The 19,803-nt window shown below is 42.8% G+C and overlaps 1 protein-coding gene across 1 annotated transcript in view; it reads right to left on the reverse strand.

Annotated features, from left to right (window-relative positions):
- PolrMT (mitochondrial RNA polymerase) overlaps window positions 1-19,803 on the reverse strand; it is a 52,963-nt gene that overhangs the window by 13,111 nt on the left and 20,049 nt on the right. Inside the window, exons 14-24 of the mRNA XM_077654172.1 lie at window positions 19,187-19,228; window positions 18,556-18,638; window positions 18,338-18,404; window positions 13,456-13,591; window positions 12,778-12,911; window positions 12,431-12,531; window positions 8,833-8,953; window positions 7,450-7,534; window positions 4,205-4,316; window positions 3,440-3,518; window positions 2,184-2,429 (exon numbers count right to left, since the gene is read on the reverse strand). Coding sequence (XP_077510298.1) covers window positions 2,184-2,429; window positions 3,440-3,518; window positions 4,205-4,316; window positions 7,450-7,534; window positions 8,833-8,953; window positions 12,431-12,531; window positions 12,778-12,911; window positions 13,456-13,591; window positions 18,338-18,404; window positions 18,556-18,638; window positions 19,187-19,228 — 1,206 coding nt within the window. The remainder of the gene's footprint in view (window positions 1-2,183; window positions 2,430-3,439; window positions 3,519-4,204; window positions 4,317-7,449; window positions 7,535-8,832; window positions 8,954-12,430; window positions 12,532-12,777; window positions 12,912-13,455; window positions 13,592-18,337; window positions 18,405-18,555; window positions 18,639-19,186; window positions 19,229-19,803) is intronic.

Here is a 19,803-nt window from a genome sequence, read left to right on the forward strand (position 1 = left end):
AAGGTCGAGGATGTGGAGACGTTCGTCCTGCAGCGTTTGTCGTCTACTCGCCAGAAGAAGATAAGACTTTTTCAAGCAATAAATTGTAGTTAAACTGTGCCCAGCGTTATCGTTTATTATTTACTTACCAACACATAAATCTGCTGCAAAGGTACCTAATTTTAGTTCTTGTGATGCATTACTGACATGAAAATAATGGTTTTTCAGTACTACGATATTTCAAAATAACGATTGAAATTCGGCGGTCCCGTGAAGTTCGTTGTAACGAGATTCTACTGTATAAGTGGTAAATAGTTTACAGTTGAATTTCTTTTTCATGCTGCATTGGTTTTCGTCGCACCAACTGAACGATAGCTATGATGTGCAAGAAGTGTTTAGGTCATGTGAGGCACTTAAAAAACTGCAATATAGATGTCGATACATAGTTTTCATTCACTACAATGCTTACACCAGCCTGCTTCGAAAGCCGGAATGACAACAAACGACGTATCAGCTAGAGTCTCCGATGGTTTGATTAAATTTGTTGCGGTTCATTCAATTAGGTCTCCCACATGACCTACTGACTCAAAAAGTTGCCATCATGACCGAATGCATTGTGACATTACTCGGCACAGGAAGCACATACCACGACGTAGCACGAACACCTGTGGCCAACTGCCACAATGTGCACCCCTTTAACACACTATGTTTCAAGTTCAAAATCAGCATAAAACTGAATGAAATCAAATTTAAGCTCCCCCTCTTTCCAACAAGGTAACTTAGGCCCTGATTTGGTCATGTCCATTATGTGCAAAATATGCAGGCAGATCTTGCAGATCATGTAGGAAAAATGTAGATGGAGCCATTAAAGTGAGACATGACTCAAGATAATAATCTCATTGTTAGGTCTCATTAAAGTTACCTGCACAAATACTGCTGCTTGCTTGTTTGCTTGTACTAAGAGCAACCAAGGCAGACAAGGTTAAGCAGAAATCTTGGCACAGAATGTGTCGCACAACCCAACATGACAAGGTCCGTCAACACTGCAGTTTACCCCGAGCAGAAGTAATAAGTAGCTTTATTAGGCATAAGCAATATCGTCATGTTTATATAAAAAATAACACTTGCACACTATTGAAAGGCCAAAAGGTTTTTTTTTTCCTTAACCCCGCATCTCTGTTATGTTATTAGCACTATCTCCCCGTAAAGCAGTTGGCTCAATTAACTATAGCAGAAAGCATGTTCAAAGCTGTAGAGCACGGCATACAAGATCAAAAAGAAAACAGGAGCCCAATAGGTCCTTAAATCTGTGAGGCACTGATCTGTGTGATTTATATGTGGTGCTGTATATTTACACACTCATGAAACAAGAACAGCCTATATATGAACTGTGCACAGATGTGATGACAGCAAACCACATTTTATTCTCATGTGTGAAACTCGAGAAGCTGAAGGAGATGTATCTTGCGAGATTTTATAAATAATTCCTTTCCATTTCAGCCCCCTTGTTTCCGAGAGATAGTGAACACAGCTTTACTCTCCTGAAAGAAGCAAATAACAAACTGTAACGTGTTCTTCTATTCCAACAAACAGGCTTAATTAACCTGTGTTTGGCACATGATAGCCTTAAGTCACTTAAGCACCACAAAAACCAACGCAACAACTTAATCTGAAAGTACTTGCACACGCTGCTGCTTACTGGCTACAGCATTTGGCTGCCGAGCCCAAGGATGCGGGATTAAACACCGGCCACGATGGTTGCACTTTGATGGAGGCGAAAGGGCCGATGTGCCGTGCGACCCAAGTGGTCCAAATTAATCCGCAGCCCTTCACTACAGCATCTCTCACAGTCCACACACATGCAGCTTTGGGACGGCATGCCCCAGATGCCATACCATCCCAACTACTTACTACTAGGCAAGTTGGGGACCTTTTGTGAAGAGTGTACAGCGCCAGGAAGAGCCATGTGTCCTTCTTTTTAGCAGCATACACTCACCACATATAGCTTTATAATGAAACACTTCTCTGAAAAGTTATTTGACTGTTGAAATAAGTGTGCATTTATTCCAGAGACCACGAACCAACTAGCCCATGAAAAAGCCTTGCCTCTCTGAACTCTCTTACCAGGTATAATTGTGGACAATTATAACTTCTGGCTCCGACTTCTGCGCGAACAATCTGCACTGCGACACTGATGCACTCACCAGTGCAGCCACACCGCTGTACACATCTTGTGGTTTGTCGTCGGGCTGGAGGTTGACCTGAGCTGCACCATGGGCGTCCCTGCCCAGAGCTGCGTAGTGCTGCAGACCGTTGCAGGAGCCGTCCTGATGCACGGGCAAGTAGCAGATGTGGCGCACTGGATCAGGGGACCTGATGGCCGCCGCCACTTCTTTGCAGCACGCCAGCGTCTGCCATGGCTCGTCTGACTTGGTCCACCACCGCCGACCCTGAAATTTTACACTGTCCCATTACCACGTGGATCACTCATAACTAGGGATGTGTGAATATTCGAAATTTAAAATATGAATTGAATATGACTGCTATTCGGATCATACTCGATTCGAGAAATGGATAGTGGAAAATTTCAGAATATTCGAAAGCCACCTCTCGTAAATCCGAGCGTGGCAAAACCTCAATATCTGACCAAATTATCCAAATATCGATTTTAAAGTGTCGTGAAAACAATACAAAGGCATCCTCTTCGCTTTCTCCTCCGTCACTTATCGTATACACCAGTCATAATCGCACACTGCTAGGCATGAACCTTGTGTGAAATTCCGCAAGTGGGCTTCCCTCGCATACCTTTGATGAAAACAAGATGGCTGACCACCCGCTTCAACAATCACAGCGAGACAGCTCGCGTTTTTCCTTGTAGTCCCCTCTGCTCGTTACAACAAACTGCTTCCAAATACCAAGCAAAATAATTTTAAACACCGAAAACAGCAAACCAAACCCAAACTCAGCTGCGGGCCAGAGGCGGCGCTTTGCAAGATGACTGTTTCCCAAACAGTGCATTATCAGCCCAATGTTCCAGAGACATTTTCCACAGAAGTTCAATACAAAATATCTCTCCCACTAGACCACAATGAAACAAGTTATTATGAGATACAGAGCATTTGCAGTTTATTACCAGATATCATGCTTCTAGGACACTTCAGATAAGCTTAGTACTAGTACTTACACTACAAAAGCTCTACTACTACCATCAACCTTACAGGCTTCTTTGGACTTTTCAATGCTAGCATAGTGCCTTAGCTGGCTCACATGTGCTCTAATACATACTGTACAAACTTAACTAACCAACACACGCACACACACGCACCACACACACACATACCCACCATCAAACTAAGCGACAAACAGCAAACAAAAGGCATTGCCTATGAACAAGTAGGATTCACAGATCATCTTAAAGAAGAAAGCTGGCTTAAGCACAGATATCTGCAGAAGCTCTCACCGTCATTGGGTTGTCGGCAGAGTCGAGGATCTCGGGCATCATTTCATTGGCGAACCTCAGTCTCTCAGAGACAGGATCCCTGCACAAAGCGAAGATAACAGATTTGGTGTTCACATTTAGAGCGGAGACTGCAAAGATTTTCCCCCAAAGCACTAACATCCATACAAGCATGCTTCAAGATGTCAATGCTTATATACTGTCTAAGAGCTAGCTGCAACAAATAAAATGTTACAAACTATAACACAACCTAATCAAATTCTGAGTTTTCAGATAACTGGCTGACATGTCAGAATTGTGTGAAAGCTGAGAAAACACATGGACACAGAGAAAAGGCCGAGACAAGAGGTACTTTGAAATGCATCAATTGTGCACTGCACACTGCGAAAATTAAGATAGTGAAATGGAATGAAACTGAGAAGGTAAAGAAAAGAAATGACGCATGCCTATTAAATAACTGAATGCTGCACCAACAACTACTGCTTTTTCATTTGCTTACATGTTACCACTGCCTTCTGTACTGCCAGTTCCTCCTCCTCCTCATTATCACATCATCATCATCATGTCCATAGCACATTCGTTAAGACTTAAGCTTACTAACTCTGGCAAGCAGAAATTCAAACAAAGTTGAGCTATACCATTCTGGCAAGTAAGTTACCATTAAAGGAGCGTTCAAGCCTTCTGGAGTGTATCCAAGTTTCCCCTAGATTCAGAGATCTACTGTTTATTTCATTCGAAGTGCCAAGCTGAAACAAAAAGAATAAGTACCTTTTTTTAAGCCCCGTCAAATTGATGAGGTGAATTTTCAGCCAGTCGAGGCCTTTTTCTCCAAGGGGTTCACCCCTTGCAAACAGCAGAATGCCACGCACAACGTCACTGCCTGAAAAAAATTAAAGGCAATGGTATTATGGCAATGAAAAATAAGTCAAAGCAAGTTTTCAGAGTTGCTGCAAGCATTTACCTGGTGCCACCCAGAGTTTCTCAAAGATCATTTCAAATATGTACTCAATAACTTTTCAGCACTGATGTCCGACAATTATGTGCATGTCCAATACAAAAGATAAACCCTTGTGGACTCAGCAAATTATTTTACTTCAAGAAATAATACAATTTTTAATAACTAATATACATTTAAACAAATCCTAACTGTTGTAAGCTGTTTTGTATCTCAATTTCCAACTGTTTCTCAGCAAGTTAACGTTCCTTAATGAGATATCGCTAAGAATGAACATATCATAAACACACTCAGAGACGGTGCCTCATTAACGGCTCTGCAGTTTAACACAGTGACCTAACCTTACATAGCATGCATTGCATTCCGTGTTTTGAAAATGTCTTCTCTTCCTCTCTTTTTTTTGTTGCCTTAAGCACCATTACAATGCAAGGGTAGATTCTAAACGTGGAACAATTGCGATCTCCTTTGTTGAAACTTTGAGCAAAAATTTTCCTTGAAATAAAGTCAAGTTCAAAGTGAAAAAAAATCTAGTATTCGAACAGGGGCACACAGTTCTTTCAAGCAGCGTCGCATCACCTACCCTGGCACAAAATGGTCCAGGAAACACTGCGTATTTTCAACCTTTTTGCCATTCTGTGCTCTCTGTTGGAGCCCTCAATACCAAAAGCTTGCAGGATGCCAGATTCATGTAAAAGTGCAAATTACTGTGCATGTTCAACAAGCACGCACTGCAGCTGACAGGCATACTGCATCAGCCGTACTTACAAGAGTGGTCTCTGACCATTTAACCGCTGCACTGCGTCAAGGCAGTGGAGCATACCTAGCAAGTAACCACACTACAAAGGCACATTAGTCCAGTGACCCGGAATGGGAACGAGACTAGAGGAAATCCGCCTTTTTCGCGGCCTCTGAGGAATGCGCAAAATTTCATCTGCTGCACGGAACAGCGATGGAACATAAATGCACATGCGTACGATCTGCTCCCTGAGGCACCAAATGTGCATGCAAAGTATGCATGCATCTGTTGCTTCCACATGCCACCAGCCTGAACTGCATGCATGCGCACTAGAGCTAGTGGTTTGTTTTCAACCAGTGGAGCTTGGGAGAGGGCAAAGGAAGAGAAGCGCACTTGCGCGAAACAGAAATAGGCAGATTGGTAAGGAAAAAAAAAAAATGAAGACATTGTGACTTAGCAAGTTATCGATTACTATACAGATGACTGAAAAATTCAAATCTGAAGGGGATTGAAAATTTCTTTGAGTTATGCAGAGTTCAAAAGCCCTCAAAAAAACCCAAGTCATCAGCCTGAATAAAACGGCAGTACATATGTAGTGTGTTCAAATTAATGAGAGTCCACAGTACTACTTCAGTTTGTTGCTCAACAATAAAAAGAGTTACTCAGGATTTCTAGTTCTCAAGTGCTTATTTTCTACTTTCCTTAAACAGCCACAGAAAGGGGTGTTTCAGCTTGGCCTTAAAATGCTTGCACTATGTAGAGTACAGGCCACCGAGCGTCCTTGCCACACGTACGAAACCTCAAAAGCGAGCTGGAAATTTACAATACATTTTTAAAAATTCCCGCTTTCGTACCTCGCAGCGACGCGTGGTGCCGGGCTTTCGTGCGAAAAGCTGGCATACGACACACGTCACACGTCACGCGCTACCACAGCCACTCCACACGAGCCACAGCCGGCGGAGGTAGGGGAGGGGTCGAGTAGGTTGAGCTGGCGGAGGAGCGCCACCAGTTTAGCATGCGAGAGGAGAGGGAAAGGCGCAAAGACGCAGAAGTTCAAATTTTGTCTGCATATAACTCCACTTCCACAAAACGCATTAAAATAATTCTTGCTGGAGGATAATTATGAAGCGGCATCTTTTAACATCCCAGATATATTGAAACTTTATTGAGAGCCCTTTTCTGGGTCCCTTTAAGCTTCAACACTTGCATATTCTGGATTTCTTAATTACCCGCCGCGGTGGCTCAGTGGTTAGGGCGCTCGACTACTGAGCCGGAGTTCCCGGGCTCGAACCCGACCGCGACGGCTGCGTTTTTATGGAGGAAAAACGCTAAGGCGCCCATGTGGTGTGCGATGTCAGTGCACATTAAAGATCCCCAGGTGGTCGAAATTATTCCGGAGCCCTCCACTACGGCACCTATTTCTTCCTTTCTTCTTTCACTCCCTCCCTTATCCCTGCACCTATTTCTTCCTTTCTTCTTCCACTCCCTCTCTTATCCCTTCCCATACGGTGGGGTTCAGGTGTCCAACGATATATGAGACAGATACTGCGCCATTTCCTTTCCCCAAAAACCAATTATTATTATTTATTGCCTAAATTTTTTTGGTCCTAATAGTAATAGTCTTCATAACAATTCACTCTTCATCATGTGTATAGGAAGCAGCTGATGCCAATGCCAGTCTGGATTCAACCTACTGTTGCAGCCAATTTTACATTCAAATGCAAATTACCTGCATCAGGTCTGGTTCTTCGATCAAATCATGCACAAAATTAACAAATTTATAAAGGATGGGATAAAGAACAGAAAAAAGAAAAGAAGTTAATAGAAAAGAGAGAAAGGAAGGAAAAGAAGGGAAGGAGAGGCACTCAACAGGAAAGTGATTAAAATATGTTTAAAAAGAAATGAAATAGAGAAGCCGAAAGAAAAAATAAAGGAAATTCAATCACTAAAGAGAAATTTCAACAGTTGCTAGGTGAAGAAGGCTCAAGTTTAAAGACTGCAATAGAGCGATTAAAATAGACACAAAAACCTGCCTGTTGAGGCCCACTATAATGATATGACAATATAGTTTGTTTTTTATTCACTATTTTAACCTAACCCATTCGTGAGCGAACAGTACTGTCATTCCACGAGTTCGCCTCGTTACATACGGGGCAAAAATACTAGGTGGCCACAGCTAAAATATAAACCATTCGTAACAAAATGAGGTCTGCTGTAAGAAAACGATGGGTTATGCAGGCAAGTCTTCTTTTTCGTGGTGAGTAAACTTAAACCAGCGCCCCTCTCCAACATGATACAATACACTAAGATTTTCCACCTTACCGAGATGATTGAAATGAGGTGGGCAAGGGTAAACCCTTCCCCTGAAGTCCATGTTGTGTGGGAACCAGAACACTCTGTCTCTAAACTGCAAGGTACACAAGAGATGTGCAGAATGCATAAGACAACGATCATCATTCACACAAGATGACAGTACAAGACAGACATGCAGAGAGGAAATTACGCAAAAACTAGACTTCTCCACAACACATAGTGCTGTCACTAAAAAGTAAAGGCAAACACAAGCCTAGTTGCAGGCAGTGGCACAGGAGGGCGCTAGAGTACCTTGCAGTCATTAGAAAAAAATTCAAGAAGGCACTAGGCACTGGGCAGTGTTGAAAGAGACCAGTAAGGCATGACTGAGAGGTAGAGGAATCAAGTTTTCCACCGTGGGAGCCATATGAGTCGGTGTTGTGCCTCAGATAGCAGACAACGCAAGCAAAAAATGCTTTCCTAATCTTTTCATGCCAAGACCACTGAAAACTGGTAAAGGAAACTTAAAAAAATTATGTAAAAAACAAGTCAGCAGGTTGCCGCAGCCAATGAGTGAAGATTAGGTGTGTGTGTGCAACAACATGTAAAATTTTCTAATCAAATTGCTAAAAAGTACAAAAAAAAAGCTGGCTGCAAATATCAAGCAGAACATAAAATATTTGCCACTTTTAAAGAATAATAACACAGAGAGCAAAAACAAAAAAAAAAAGAAGAAGCCGATTATTATCCTACAAAGCACAAATGTCATGCTGCTAACAAGACCAGATGAATGAAAGCACATTCAGCTCTCATCATGACAGTAATAGTGAAACAAATGGATTGCATAAAATCGCACACACATAGAAACATTAATCATGTGCTGAACTACTGTTGAAACCAATGTATAAGCAGTTGAAAAGGAAGTGACATCAATTTCAAAGCCCTGTTTATCATACTGGTCACGCTTTCCCAATGAGCTGCACGCAGGAAAAGCAACTCGGGTGCTTGGTTTTGGTTTTATGATTTCTAACGTCCCAAAGCGTCTAAGGTATAGAGAAACTGTAGTGAAGGGCTCCAGATAATATCGACCATCGGGGTTTTTATTAACGTGCACTGACATTGTACAGTCTTTCAGGGCAGCAGCCAAGCACTATAACCACTGAGCCACTGTGCTGGCTCAACTTGGGTGCAATGACCATGCTACATCGAAATGTTTGGTGACAGATGAACATTTTAAAGCACTGAAGACTTAACTTTCATCTCAACCAAAAATATAAAAACAAGAAATAAGTGAGATCCCATTCGAAACTTGAATGTTTGCTTATGCCTTGGAGCTAACATCTAGTCAGCAAAAAGGTCCCACAGGGGAATATGCCTGATATAAAATGGACTTGGGCAGCACGGAGAACTCACATGATTGGCAATGGAGAGCTTGTACAAGGCATCACACCAAAGACTGTACATCTCTGCACGTCTCCGCTTGTTCAGGATGCGCTCCCGAGAGACCTTGACCTTTTCTAACTTGCTCATGCCACTGAAATTGAGGGGGGAACGCAGTTACAGGGGCTGCAAGCACTGTGCTGATTAAAATGCAAATAAGCCTAATTCTGCACCTTTATTGCTAATTGCCCTTGCCCTTTGAGACAAAAAAACAAAACAAACAACACCCCTCTTGGAATAGCTGGCAGTAAATGTTGTAGTGAATTAAAATGACAAAGCAGCAATTAATATGGCATTTTTTTATTATCCTTCATCATAATTAGCCTGACTATGCCCAATGCAGGACAAAAGGCCTCTCCCATATCTCTCCAATTAACCCTGTACTGTGCCAGCTGCAGCCACCCTATCCCCACAAACTTCTTAATCTCATCCGCCCAAATAACTTTCTGCCACCCCCTGCTACACTCGCCTTCTCTTGGAATCCAGTCCTATGCCCTTAAGGACCAGCGATTATCTTGCCTTCGCACTATATGCCCTGCCAAGCCCATTTCTTCCTCTTGATTTTGGCTAGGACATTAAAGGGACACAGAAAGGGGGTCTCAATATAGGTGAGATATGTCTGGGATGTTAAAAGACAACGGTTCAAAATTATCCCCCAGCAAAAATTATTTTAATGCGTTTTGTGGAAGCTGAGTTATATGCAGACAAAATTTGAACTTCCGTGTCTTCGCACCTTTCCCTCTCCTCTCGCACGCCAAAACGGCGGCACTCCTCCGCCAGCCCCACTCACCCGGCCCCTCCCCTACCTCCGCCGGCTGCGGCGCGTGCGGAGTGGCCACGGCCGCGGTAGCGCGTGACGTCCGAAAGAATTTGGCGTTGTGAACCAATGATGACCCCCGGCTGGCGACATCATTTGCAAGACGTGACGTCGTCTGCCAGGTTTTCGCGTGAAAGCCCGGCAGCGCGCGCCGCCGCGAGGTGCAAAAGCGAGAATTTTTTAAAATGTATTCTAAATTTCCCGTTCGCTTTTGAGGTCTCGTACGCGGCATGGACGCTCGGCGGCCTGTGCTCTACATAGTGCAAGCATTTTAAAGCCAAGCTCAAACACCCCTTTCAGTGGCCCTTTAACCCGTTTGATCCCTCACCCACTCTTCCCTCTTCCGGTCTCTTAACGTTACACGTATAATTTTTCTTTCCATAGCTCACTGCGCTGTCCTTAACTTAAGTTAAACCCTTTTCGGAAGCCTCCACGTTTCTGCCCCGTAGTTGAGTACTGGTAGGATACAGATGTTGTACACTTTTCTCTTGAGGGATATTGGTAAGCTTCCATTCATGATCTGAGTGAACCTGCCATATACACTCCACCCCAGTCATATGCTTCTAGTTATGTCGCTCTCGTTATTCGGATTAGTCGTCACAACCTGCCCTAAGTAGAAGTATCCCCTTACCACTTCCAGCACCTCACTACCAAGTGTAAACTGCTCTTCCCTTCCGAGACTGTTGAACATTACTTTGGTTTTCCGCATATTAAATTTTAGACCCACAGTACCGCTCTGCCTGTCTAACTCATCATGTTTTGCAGTTCACCTCCCGAGTGACTTAGCAAGGCAATGTCATCAGTGAATCGCGGTTTACATAGGTATTCTCCATTAACTCTTATCCCTAACTGTTCCCAATCTAGGCCTCTGAATATCTCCTGTAAACAGCCGATGAACAGCACTGCTGATATGATGTCTCTCTGTCTGACACCCTTTCTTATTGGAATTTTATTGCTGACTTTATGGAGGACTATGATAGCTGTACAGTTGCTATAGACATTTTCCAGTATTTTGACATGAGGCTCTTCTACATCCGGATTCCGAAATGCCTGTATGAATGCTGAGGTTTCCACTGAGTCGAATGCTTTCTCATAATCAATGAAGGCTATATACAGGGGTTGGTTATACACTTTGCATTTCTCTATCACCTTACTGATTGTGTGAATATGGTCTATTGTTGAGTACCCTTTACGAAAGCCTGCCATATCGTTTGGTTGATTGAAGTCTAAGTTTGTCCTGACTCTATTAACGATTACCTTAGTAAATACCTTATAGGCAACGGACAATAAGCTGATCGGTCTGTAATTTTTCAAGTCCTTGACGTCCCCTTTCTTAAGTATTAAGATGATATTAGTGTTTTTCCAAGCTTCTGGTACGTTCGAGATTATAAGGTATTGCGTATACAAGGTGGCTAGTTTTTCGAGCACAATCGCCCCTCCATCCTTCAAGAGATTTGCTGTTACCTGATCCTCACCAGCTGCTTTCCCCCTTTTCATTGCTCCTAAAGCTTTCTTTACTTCCTCTTTCTTTACTGGCGGGATGTCCCAGTGCTGTGCATTACTGCCTCTTTCATTAACATCCTGATTTCCTTGGCTGCTATATAGATTTGTGTAGAACTTTTCGGCTACTCTAACTACCTTATCCACATTGGTAATGACAATGCCTTCTTTGTTTTTTAACGAATACATCTGGTTTTTATGCCTTGCGTGAACTGAATTGAACTTTGATGTCGCAAGCCACATTTCTGCTGTGAAACTGAAACCGAAACAAAATGAGGGAAGAAATTAAATCATAAATTTACAGAGCGTAGGCAAATACTATGTGGTGATCCATGTGCACTATAGTCGAAGGCCCCAAACTTTCTGCAGAGAAAAATTTTACATTCCGTGAATAAAGAAAAAAGAAATTGTAATATCCCACGCGAGACACCAAATAATGCTTCCGAGTGCACTTGCGTAATGTTCGGAACTAAGGTATGAATGTAGTGTGAATTTTTCTTTTTCCGAACGCAAGGTAGCTGCTAACGCGATCTTCACCGCCAAGCTTGCGAGCCGCTAGGAGAAGCCAGCTTTTCAACTACCTTGAAACAACACGCGCAGTGTGCAAGTGCAAGGAGAAAGAGGGCTATGGATGTGGGCAGAAGGATGCGCAGGTCAGTGAGAAGGAGAGGCCCTGAAAGAGTTAAGTGGAATAGGGAAAGCAAAGAGGGCAAACGGGCGCAAGACTAGGCAGCTCGAAACACTAAGTAGTAGTGGTGGTGGAAGCAGCTACTGCGTGGAGGGGCTGCATTTATTAATGTATCGGAGGCTTTGCTTCGCTCGATTGTGGCACGTGTATCTGAAGCTCTGAATATAGTCGTTGCATTCGTTGCTTCCGTATTTTGGCGTGCCGCCTGGTTTCTTTCTTGGGGCCCTCAGCTGTGGTTGGCCCGAACAGATCAAGCTTGCGTTATAATCGCAATAATATTTCTTATAAAATTCTCCCAAGGCCTAAAACTCGCCCCTCGCATTTATTCATGCAAATAAGGTTAATTAGTCACCTTCCCATCATTCTGTCATTCCTTCTGATGTTGGTAACAACAATAACATCAATAAGCGGATGTGGCTGCTGACACACAATTCCGCGAAAAATGTTTAGTGATTTTCACGAAATCAAATCTGCAGTCATGGGAAACTAGGGGCCTTACTAATGCCTAATAAAGCACAGCCAAAAATTTAGTGTTCGTCCTGCTATATTCACATTGTCCAACTTACGGTTCAAACTTGGGCGGTGCTGCGCACTCCGAAGGAGGCATGGGAATGTCCAACTCAGTACTCCCTTTGTTGAGAAACACTTCAATGATCAGATCGAGTACCTGCAGGAAAAAAAATGCCAGTTCACTGTTAGAGCAACTGCACATAAGTTGTGATCCACAAAGCACTGCCACAGTCAAGCAAAACATGAGCAGGCCACTGCAGTCCTTGTAGTTGGCCGCTACAGTGATGTTGTGTTGTTGAGAGCAATAAAATTGACAAGACTATTTCAAGCGCTGAGATAGCCCTCCAGCTTAGTTTAGTTAGCTTTTCAGTCAGTCCCTTGCCATGTTAATTCTTCTGCTTACCGGTTTGTTAATCCTCCACGGACAGAGGCCAAGTATGTTCAGAGAGTCAAAGGGTGGATACAACTGCTGTACTGGGGTCTCCTCAAGTACCATTTTCTGTTGCTGGGCTGTCTCAGGAAGCCTCACAAGGGGTGCTAAGAAAAACCAAAGCACCACAATTATGAAAGCAGCAAGCTACAGAAAAATGGAGTAAATAATGTCCTAATAAAACACTGATCAATAACCAACGACCAATGCAATCCCCCTTCCTCCCCACCTCTTCGCACTTCCTCTATTCTGTGAAAACCATCATATATTTATGCTCACTACCATACACACAAAAGATTTCACCCTCGCCCCTGCGTGTAATGACTGAAAGGCACTCCACGCGTTGGTTGACTCCTTCTACCTTCAGAGTTGAGTTTTAAAAAAAGGCGGGAGCTGGGACGTTTAATCCAATTTAAATTAGGGAAATTGGTCACACAGGACAAAAATTCGAAGTTTCAAAGAATGCTCGGAACATGTAGATCGAGTTCCCGTGGTAAAAAGTCGAGTTCAGATTCCTCTTTAGTGCACCTTTAAGGCTAAAAAAAAAAGAAGAAATCTACAACTTAAGAACATCTCACTCTGAATTCCTATTATAAGAATAAGGACTGCGACAAAAACACACTGAAAGCTGAGCTGAAGAACAGCACCCACTCTGTGTGAGCAAGAAGATGCCGCTGTTGACATCAGACCAGGGCAGTGGAGGACACACCATGGGCACCAGGCCAACGTCAAAGGCAAGCTCCTCGGGAGAAGCCTCCCGGTACATCTTCGAGAGCAGCGGATGAGGCTGAGAGCACACCAAAACACAGGATCAGGGCGGCATTCTGCTAAGGGCATGACACTGAGAATTTCACCACATGAAAGGCATACACCGGGGACAATTTCATGCCATTTTTGTTAATAAAATTAGATTTTTTAGCTCTTTATGGCTCGGCTACTGATCAGGAGTTCCCGGGTTCGACCCCGACCACGGCGGCTGTACGTGTGCTGTGCGATGTCAGTGCACGTTAAAGATCCCCAGGTGGTCGAAATTATTCCGGTGGAGAGAGCCCTCCACTACGGCACCTCTTTCTTCCTTCTTTCACCCCTGCGTTTATCCCTTCCCTTAGGGCCTGGTTCAGGTGTCCAACGATATATGAGACAGATACTGCACCATTTCCTTTCCCCAAAAAGACAATTATTATTATCATTAGCTCTTTATTGCTCTGCTGACTGATGTTCACTCAGCAGCAAAAGCGTATTCATCGCCGAGAAATTTAGAGTTGAAAATGGCACACTTTTTCCCACCGCTCATAATGATGGTGTCAAGACTATTATGAACTCTGTCCCTGCCGAATGGAAGTGAATAGTGTTGCAGCGTAGCCTCAGAGATCTGCGTATAAAAAATGTATTGATGCCACTGCCACTTGCTTGTTGGAATGGCCAGTGGTGGTGACACCTGTATTGCATTTTTTTGGCTTTTCTACCTTACAACAATTCATTTTCAGTTAACACAGCTTCTTAGTTATTACAAAGCAGCAATATGCCAGCTTGAATTTGTCCTCAGCTTGAATTTTTCCTTCAATCCTTCTCTGACTGCCAGCCACTCTGCCTGGCAAAAACAATGGCTGCCAAGAACGCCACTGGACATCATTGCACTATGCAATTAGTAGCAGTACTAGGTTCGTATGGTATGGTAAAGAAGAATAGAAAGAAAACAGCAAAAAAATGAAAAGAAATGCGAGAACTCAGCATAGCAGACAAGTTTTGCAGCGACAATGTGTACATCTGTGCGTTCCAAGGGGAGGCCAACAAGAATGGTATTAAGGCAAGGTTACACGCTTTCTGTTTCAATCTCCTTCAAAAGGGAAAGTACGAAAATGTGCCCTGCAAAAAAAAAAAAAAAGGACGGCAATTTCAGCTAGAACACAGGAAAAAGACAGCCCTTTTTGGGTTCCTTTGTGATGGCTCAACATGAAGTGCAAGCAGTGTAGCATGTTTGGCCACCAGATTTCAATGTCATTATTCCGCAAGCTCCACGATAAACCCAGAAAAATTATTACACTTTAATTGGAATACTAAGTGAATCAGTTTGATGAAAACGTTTGACGACAATGTGAATTGATGACAGTGTGAAAAAAGATTTACTGAAGGCTTGAAATGCAACAGTATTTGTCTTACACTTTAACAACAATGCAAGAATGTGTCTGTGGCAGCAACACAACAGCCACTGGTGTTATCAGGGCCTTAAGACATAGTTTCCACCGCAACCTCAGCTCGAATGTAGCATATTCACCAACAGCTTTTATCAGACCCATTTAAAAAAATATACAGCGTGTTCAAAATTAGACTTCACAGATTTTTTTTTTTTTTAATGTGAAACGCCGTACACTAATGCCGCTTTTGCACTTTGGTAATGCGGCCAGGCAGACACAAATTGGGGTAATAATTGTCCACGTAAATTCATTAATTAACTTTTCATTGGCTGAAGTTAGCGTGCATGTTTATATTGAGAACTTGGAGGCAATTGCTTTTGAGGGCTATTCCATTTTGTACAATTTTAGTAACACGCCTGTGTCCCGAGATGTCCACATCTAAAATTTCGTCCCAGTTTGTCTAATTACACGTGCGAGACAGCACCTCCCTCGCGTGACGCAGCTGTTGCGTATGGCACTCCGCCTTACAAGAGCATGCAGCGAGCAGTAACGTGGATGTCTTTTCGTTCTGGACCGGCGTTTTCCTTCTTGGCAAACGAAACCGATGAACCACTGTTGAGTCGGCGATAAGGGAGAGCTATTTCTTTAAGCGATCGCATCTACAGCCGGTAGAAAGATGCGATGTAGCTCGCTGCCCACTCTCGCAAGACGGAATGCCATATGCAACAGCTGCGTCACAGGAGGGAGGTGCTTCATGCTGAGAGCCGCCATCTGGCATGAGTAATTAGACGAACTGGGACGGAATTTTAGACGTGCGCCTCTCAGGACACAGGCGCGTTCGTTACTAAAATTGAGCAAAATGAAATAGCCCTCAAAAGCAACTGCCTCCAAGTTCCCAATATAAACATGAACACTAACTTCACTCAATAAAAAGTTAAAGAATTTTAGTTAATTACTGAGTTTACGGGGACAATTACTACCCCAATTTGTGTCCGCCTGGCCGCATTACCAACATGCAAAAGCGGCATTAGCATACGGTGTTTCACATTTTTTTCTTTAAATCAGTAAAATCTCATTTTGAGCACGCTGTATAAGTATATATATATATTTCCTTTCCGATAGGCTTGGAACCTTGCAAGCTCTGTTTTGGTTAAAGACATAAAAAAAAGGAAATTCCCCAGTATTTCTCCAACCTTTGCACCTTTAAGGGGAGGTACGGGTCTTGAAATGATCAAAAAATGATAAAATTTCATTTTGCAAAAATGGCATATTCGGGATCTATACACTCTAAAGTGCCTGCCTAAAAAGTTTCAAGGCCTAAGTCGACCTCCAATTACTAAAGAATTATATATTTCACGCCTACGAAGAGTCGAAATAGTGATTTTGGAGCAAAATGAACCAGAACTTCAAGTCCCTCGCTTGACGCGACCGTGTCCTCGATGGCAGTCATCTTGAATTTGTTTGAAAACTGGGCCTTTTACCCTACATCCTGGTATTGCTTACTGCTGTCAAATATTTTTGGAACACCTGCATTCCGCTGTTTTTTCAGACCTCTGCAACGACCTCCTAATGGCTGGCATTCACACTTAAAATGTGATTTCCTCAGCTTCGTGTTTTTTGCCAACATGACCAGCCTTATGGAACTTTTTTTACGTTTTTATGGTGCAATTTCAATTAATCTTACAACATTGACTTCAGAAAGAACTAAATTTTGGAGCTATGATATAGTTTGGGGGGTGAGTCGAAAACTACATTATGGTTTGTGAAGCACAATGTCACCAAACTATATTTCACAATTAAAGTGCTTAGACATAATTGAACATTTTTATGTAATGATATATCTAAATAACAATATAAATAGCGTAGCTCTGCACGGTAGACCTTTGGCTACAGCTTCTTTTCAGTCGAAACCAAAAATATTGAAGGAAAATGTCTTAATTGCCCATAAGAAATTACCTAACTAGGCTAGTTTTTTTTTTTTTCATAAAAAGAGAACTAATTGAGATACACTGAAACAGAGATACACAGAAGAAAAAACACATATGCATACCCAATTTCATTACGGTATCTTTTATAATAAAAATTTTCATTTCAGCCTTCAGGACCCGCATCTCCGTTTAAAGGAATGTAGACATCAAATTACCAATTGAATATTTTATTTTTGTAATGATGCACATAACATTAGTAACATAAATTGCCATGTGAAATTTGCATATGCTGACTAATTAATTTAAGACTGAATTGCGTCTCAAATGCTGTTTCAGTTTCAACAGCTGAGCAGGAGATGTAATGTTAATTTGGACATCAGGTCACATGAGGCACAAATAAACTGAAATATTATTGCTGCGTTATCATTTTAATTCATTTCAACCCTGAAGCTAGCCAGCCCCAAGAGCCAGAATGAGAACTCATGAAAATGCATCTACTCTGACAGAGCTTTTTTTGAACCTCACGTGACCTGAAGTCTACTTAGGCATCATCAGGTATTGAAACTGAAGCCACAAAACCACAAGAAAAGAAATCCAATATAAATTATTTACTTGGCATAGGTAAATTCCATGCAGAGGTTTATTGTTGTCAGTGTCTTGCGCACCATTACAAACAACAAATGCCCAATCAAAATTTGGTGCCTGAATCCCTGCCACCAAATATCTCCGACTCAAAATAAACCCATCCAATTTCGCCAAAGGCTTGATATCCAGCACCGTGGCTCGGCTACTATGCTTCTGGCACCCCATCCACTGCGTAACTCTTATCTAGGCCACCACGTAGGCCTCCCGGATAATGAGGAGATCCATTCCCTCCCCGAGGTCTCACTTTCCGGGCCGGAGTTGGACCCCCTCCGCCATCACAGGAGCGTCTGCTTACCTTCAGAGATATTCTTACCCACTACCGAGATACGTGGCGCGTTTACACACCGCCGGCTCCCTCCCTAACCCTGGCCTCTCACTGGTGCTGACTCCAAACCCGTACTGCTCCCTACCCAACTCTCCTTCATGCCCGCTACCCCAATCAGTTCCTTTCCTCTTATAAGCTCTTCAGGAAAATGGGAGACTTTCTTGACGTGCTCCTCACATGCCCTACCTCCCCACACCTACCATCCCCAACCATGGCGGAGTCATACAGAGAGACTCTCCTGGCCAGCTCCGCTGCTGCTGACCAGCGCCGGATAATTACCGACGCCCTGAAGCGGATATAGCCCTCCAAGGGCTGTCCTTTGCCCTGTAAGGGCAGCCCCTTAAGGGTGGCCTCGTGCCATGTTAGGGGGCCTGCCCCCCTCTGCATTGCTCAGCAATAAATGTTTTCATCACCGCCACCCCTTTAAGGATTGAGAGTGATGTAGCAATAGCCATTAACTACAGGCACCCAAACAAAAAAAACAATGAAAGTATTCTAACCTTAATCTCCTCTTTGGTTCGCATGCCAGCAGTCCTGTAGATATTGTAGAAAGCAGGCACCATTGTCCTAAAAGTGGGAACAAAATGATCACGATTCGAGACAGCCAAATAGTGATCCAATGAAAAGAAGAAAGGTTTTAGAAATGAAATTCCAAAATTAAGGTATTGTAACAGCTGCAGCAATAGAATTTAAAGAAGAATTAAATGGGAATGCTCACTTTGTGGAAGAAGATGAGGGCCGCAGCACATTAATGTCGATCTTGACCTCGTGAAATATTATGTCATACAAGAAGCGTCCAACCTGAAGAACAGATGCAGCAGTCATAAATATATGTAACACTAGAATAAATATGCAAAGCAGCAAATTACATCCTTGCTACAGAAGCAACTTGCAACAGCCCTTTACACCAAAGACATAATGACGATGTAGCAGTGATGATGCTTGGGAAATCTTCAATTTCAATTTATTTCAATTTTAATGCAACGTGTAGTGCACATTTCACCCGTATTCTACCAAACCTTCAGCCTCTTGCTGTGTAATCCCTTGGCAATCTTTTTGAAACAGATTTTCATTCACAAAATCAAGCTGGTCAGCCATCCCTCTTTTCACTGTTTGAACAGCAAAAACAGTAAAGATACTAGACAATGCCCAAAATAGAATTGAAAACCGTGAATACAAGGCCTCACTATGCACAGTAAAAGTAAGAGCTACACTGAACAAGACACAAGGGCAGCTAACAACCAACTCTGCACTAACCAGAACACTTGTACAACAAACCAGTGCCTCCACTTTATGAACAATCTCAGCAAGCACTAAAAATTGTTAGATTAACGGCATTATTTACTCACCCCCAGTGAGGCATGGTATGGCCAGTGAGTAATTTCAGCATCCTTGGAAAAGAAGGAAAGAAGAAAGGGAAAAAGAATAACGAGAAAAAAGAGCTCATTCATACAAATCACACGGTGCAAGGCAAGTCAGAAATAAGCAATACTCGTGGATGCGACACACAGAAGGATCGCATTAATTGAAACTTGCTTAATTTGAGCTTCCAGTTAATTCGAATTGACACCCCTTAATTCGTCAACATCATGTGCACTTAAATGGCTCTCGCCTATACTCAAACCCCTACTAATTACACAAATTTTAGGTCCCCTTCAAGTTCCGATTAAACTGCAAGGTCATACTTAATTTTTGCACTTCTGATAAACTGTGACTATTAAGCAGTAGTGGCAGCATTCTCAAGTCCAAGTTATTTTACTGCACATAGCAAAAGCTACTTTATCTGTGGCGTAGAATAACATTGTGTCTGGGCTCCAGCTGCAGAGATAGTACCAATGTCTGTTGGAACCCAGGTTAAGACTCTTCAGCAGTTTCACTATCAATGCTGCTTGGACCCGCCTCGCTAACATGTCAATGAATGCAATTATCTTTAGTGCTATCGGTTGCTTTTGAAGTTCAATCCAAT

Source organism: Amblyomma americanum, chromosome 2, assembly GCF_052857255.1.
Source record: "Amblyomma americanum isolate KBUSLIRL-KWMA chromosome 2, ASM5285725v1, whole genome shotgun sequence".
Taxonomy (NCBI): domain Eukaryota; kingdom Metazoa; phylum Arthropoda; class Arachnida; order Ixodida; family Ixodidae; genus Amblyomma; species Amblyomma americanum.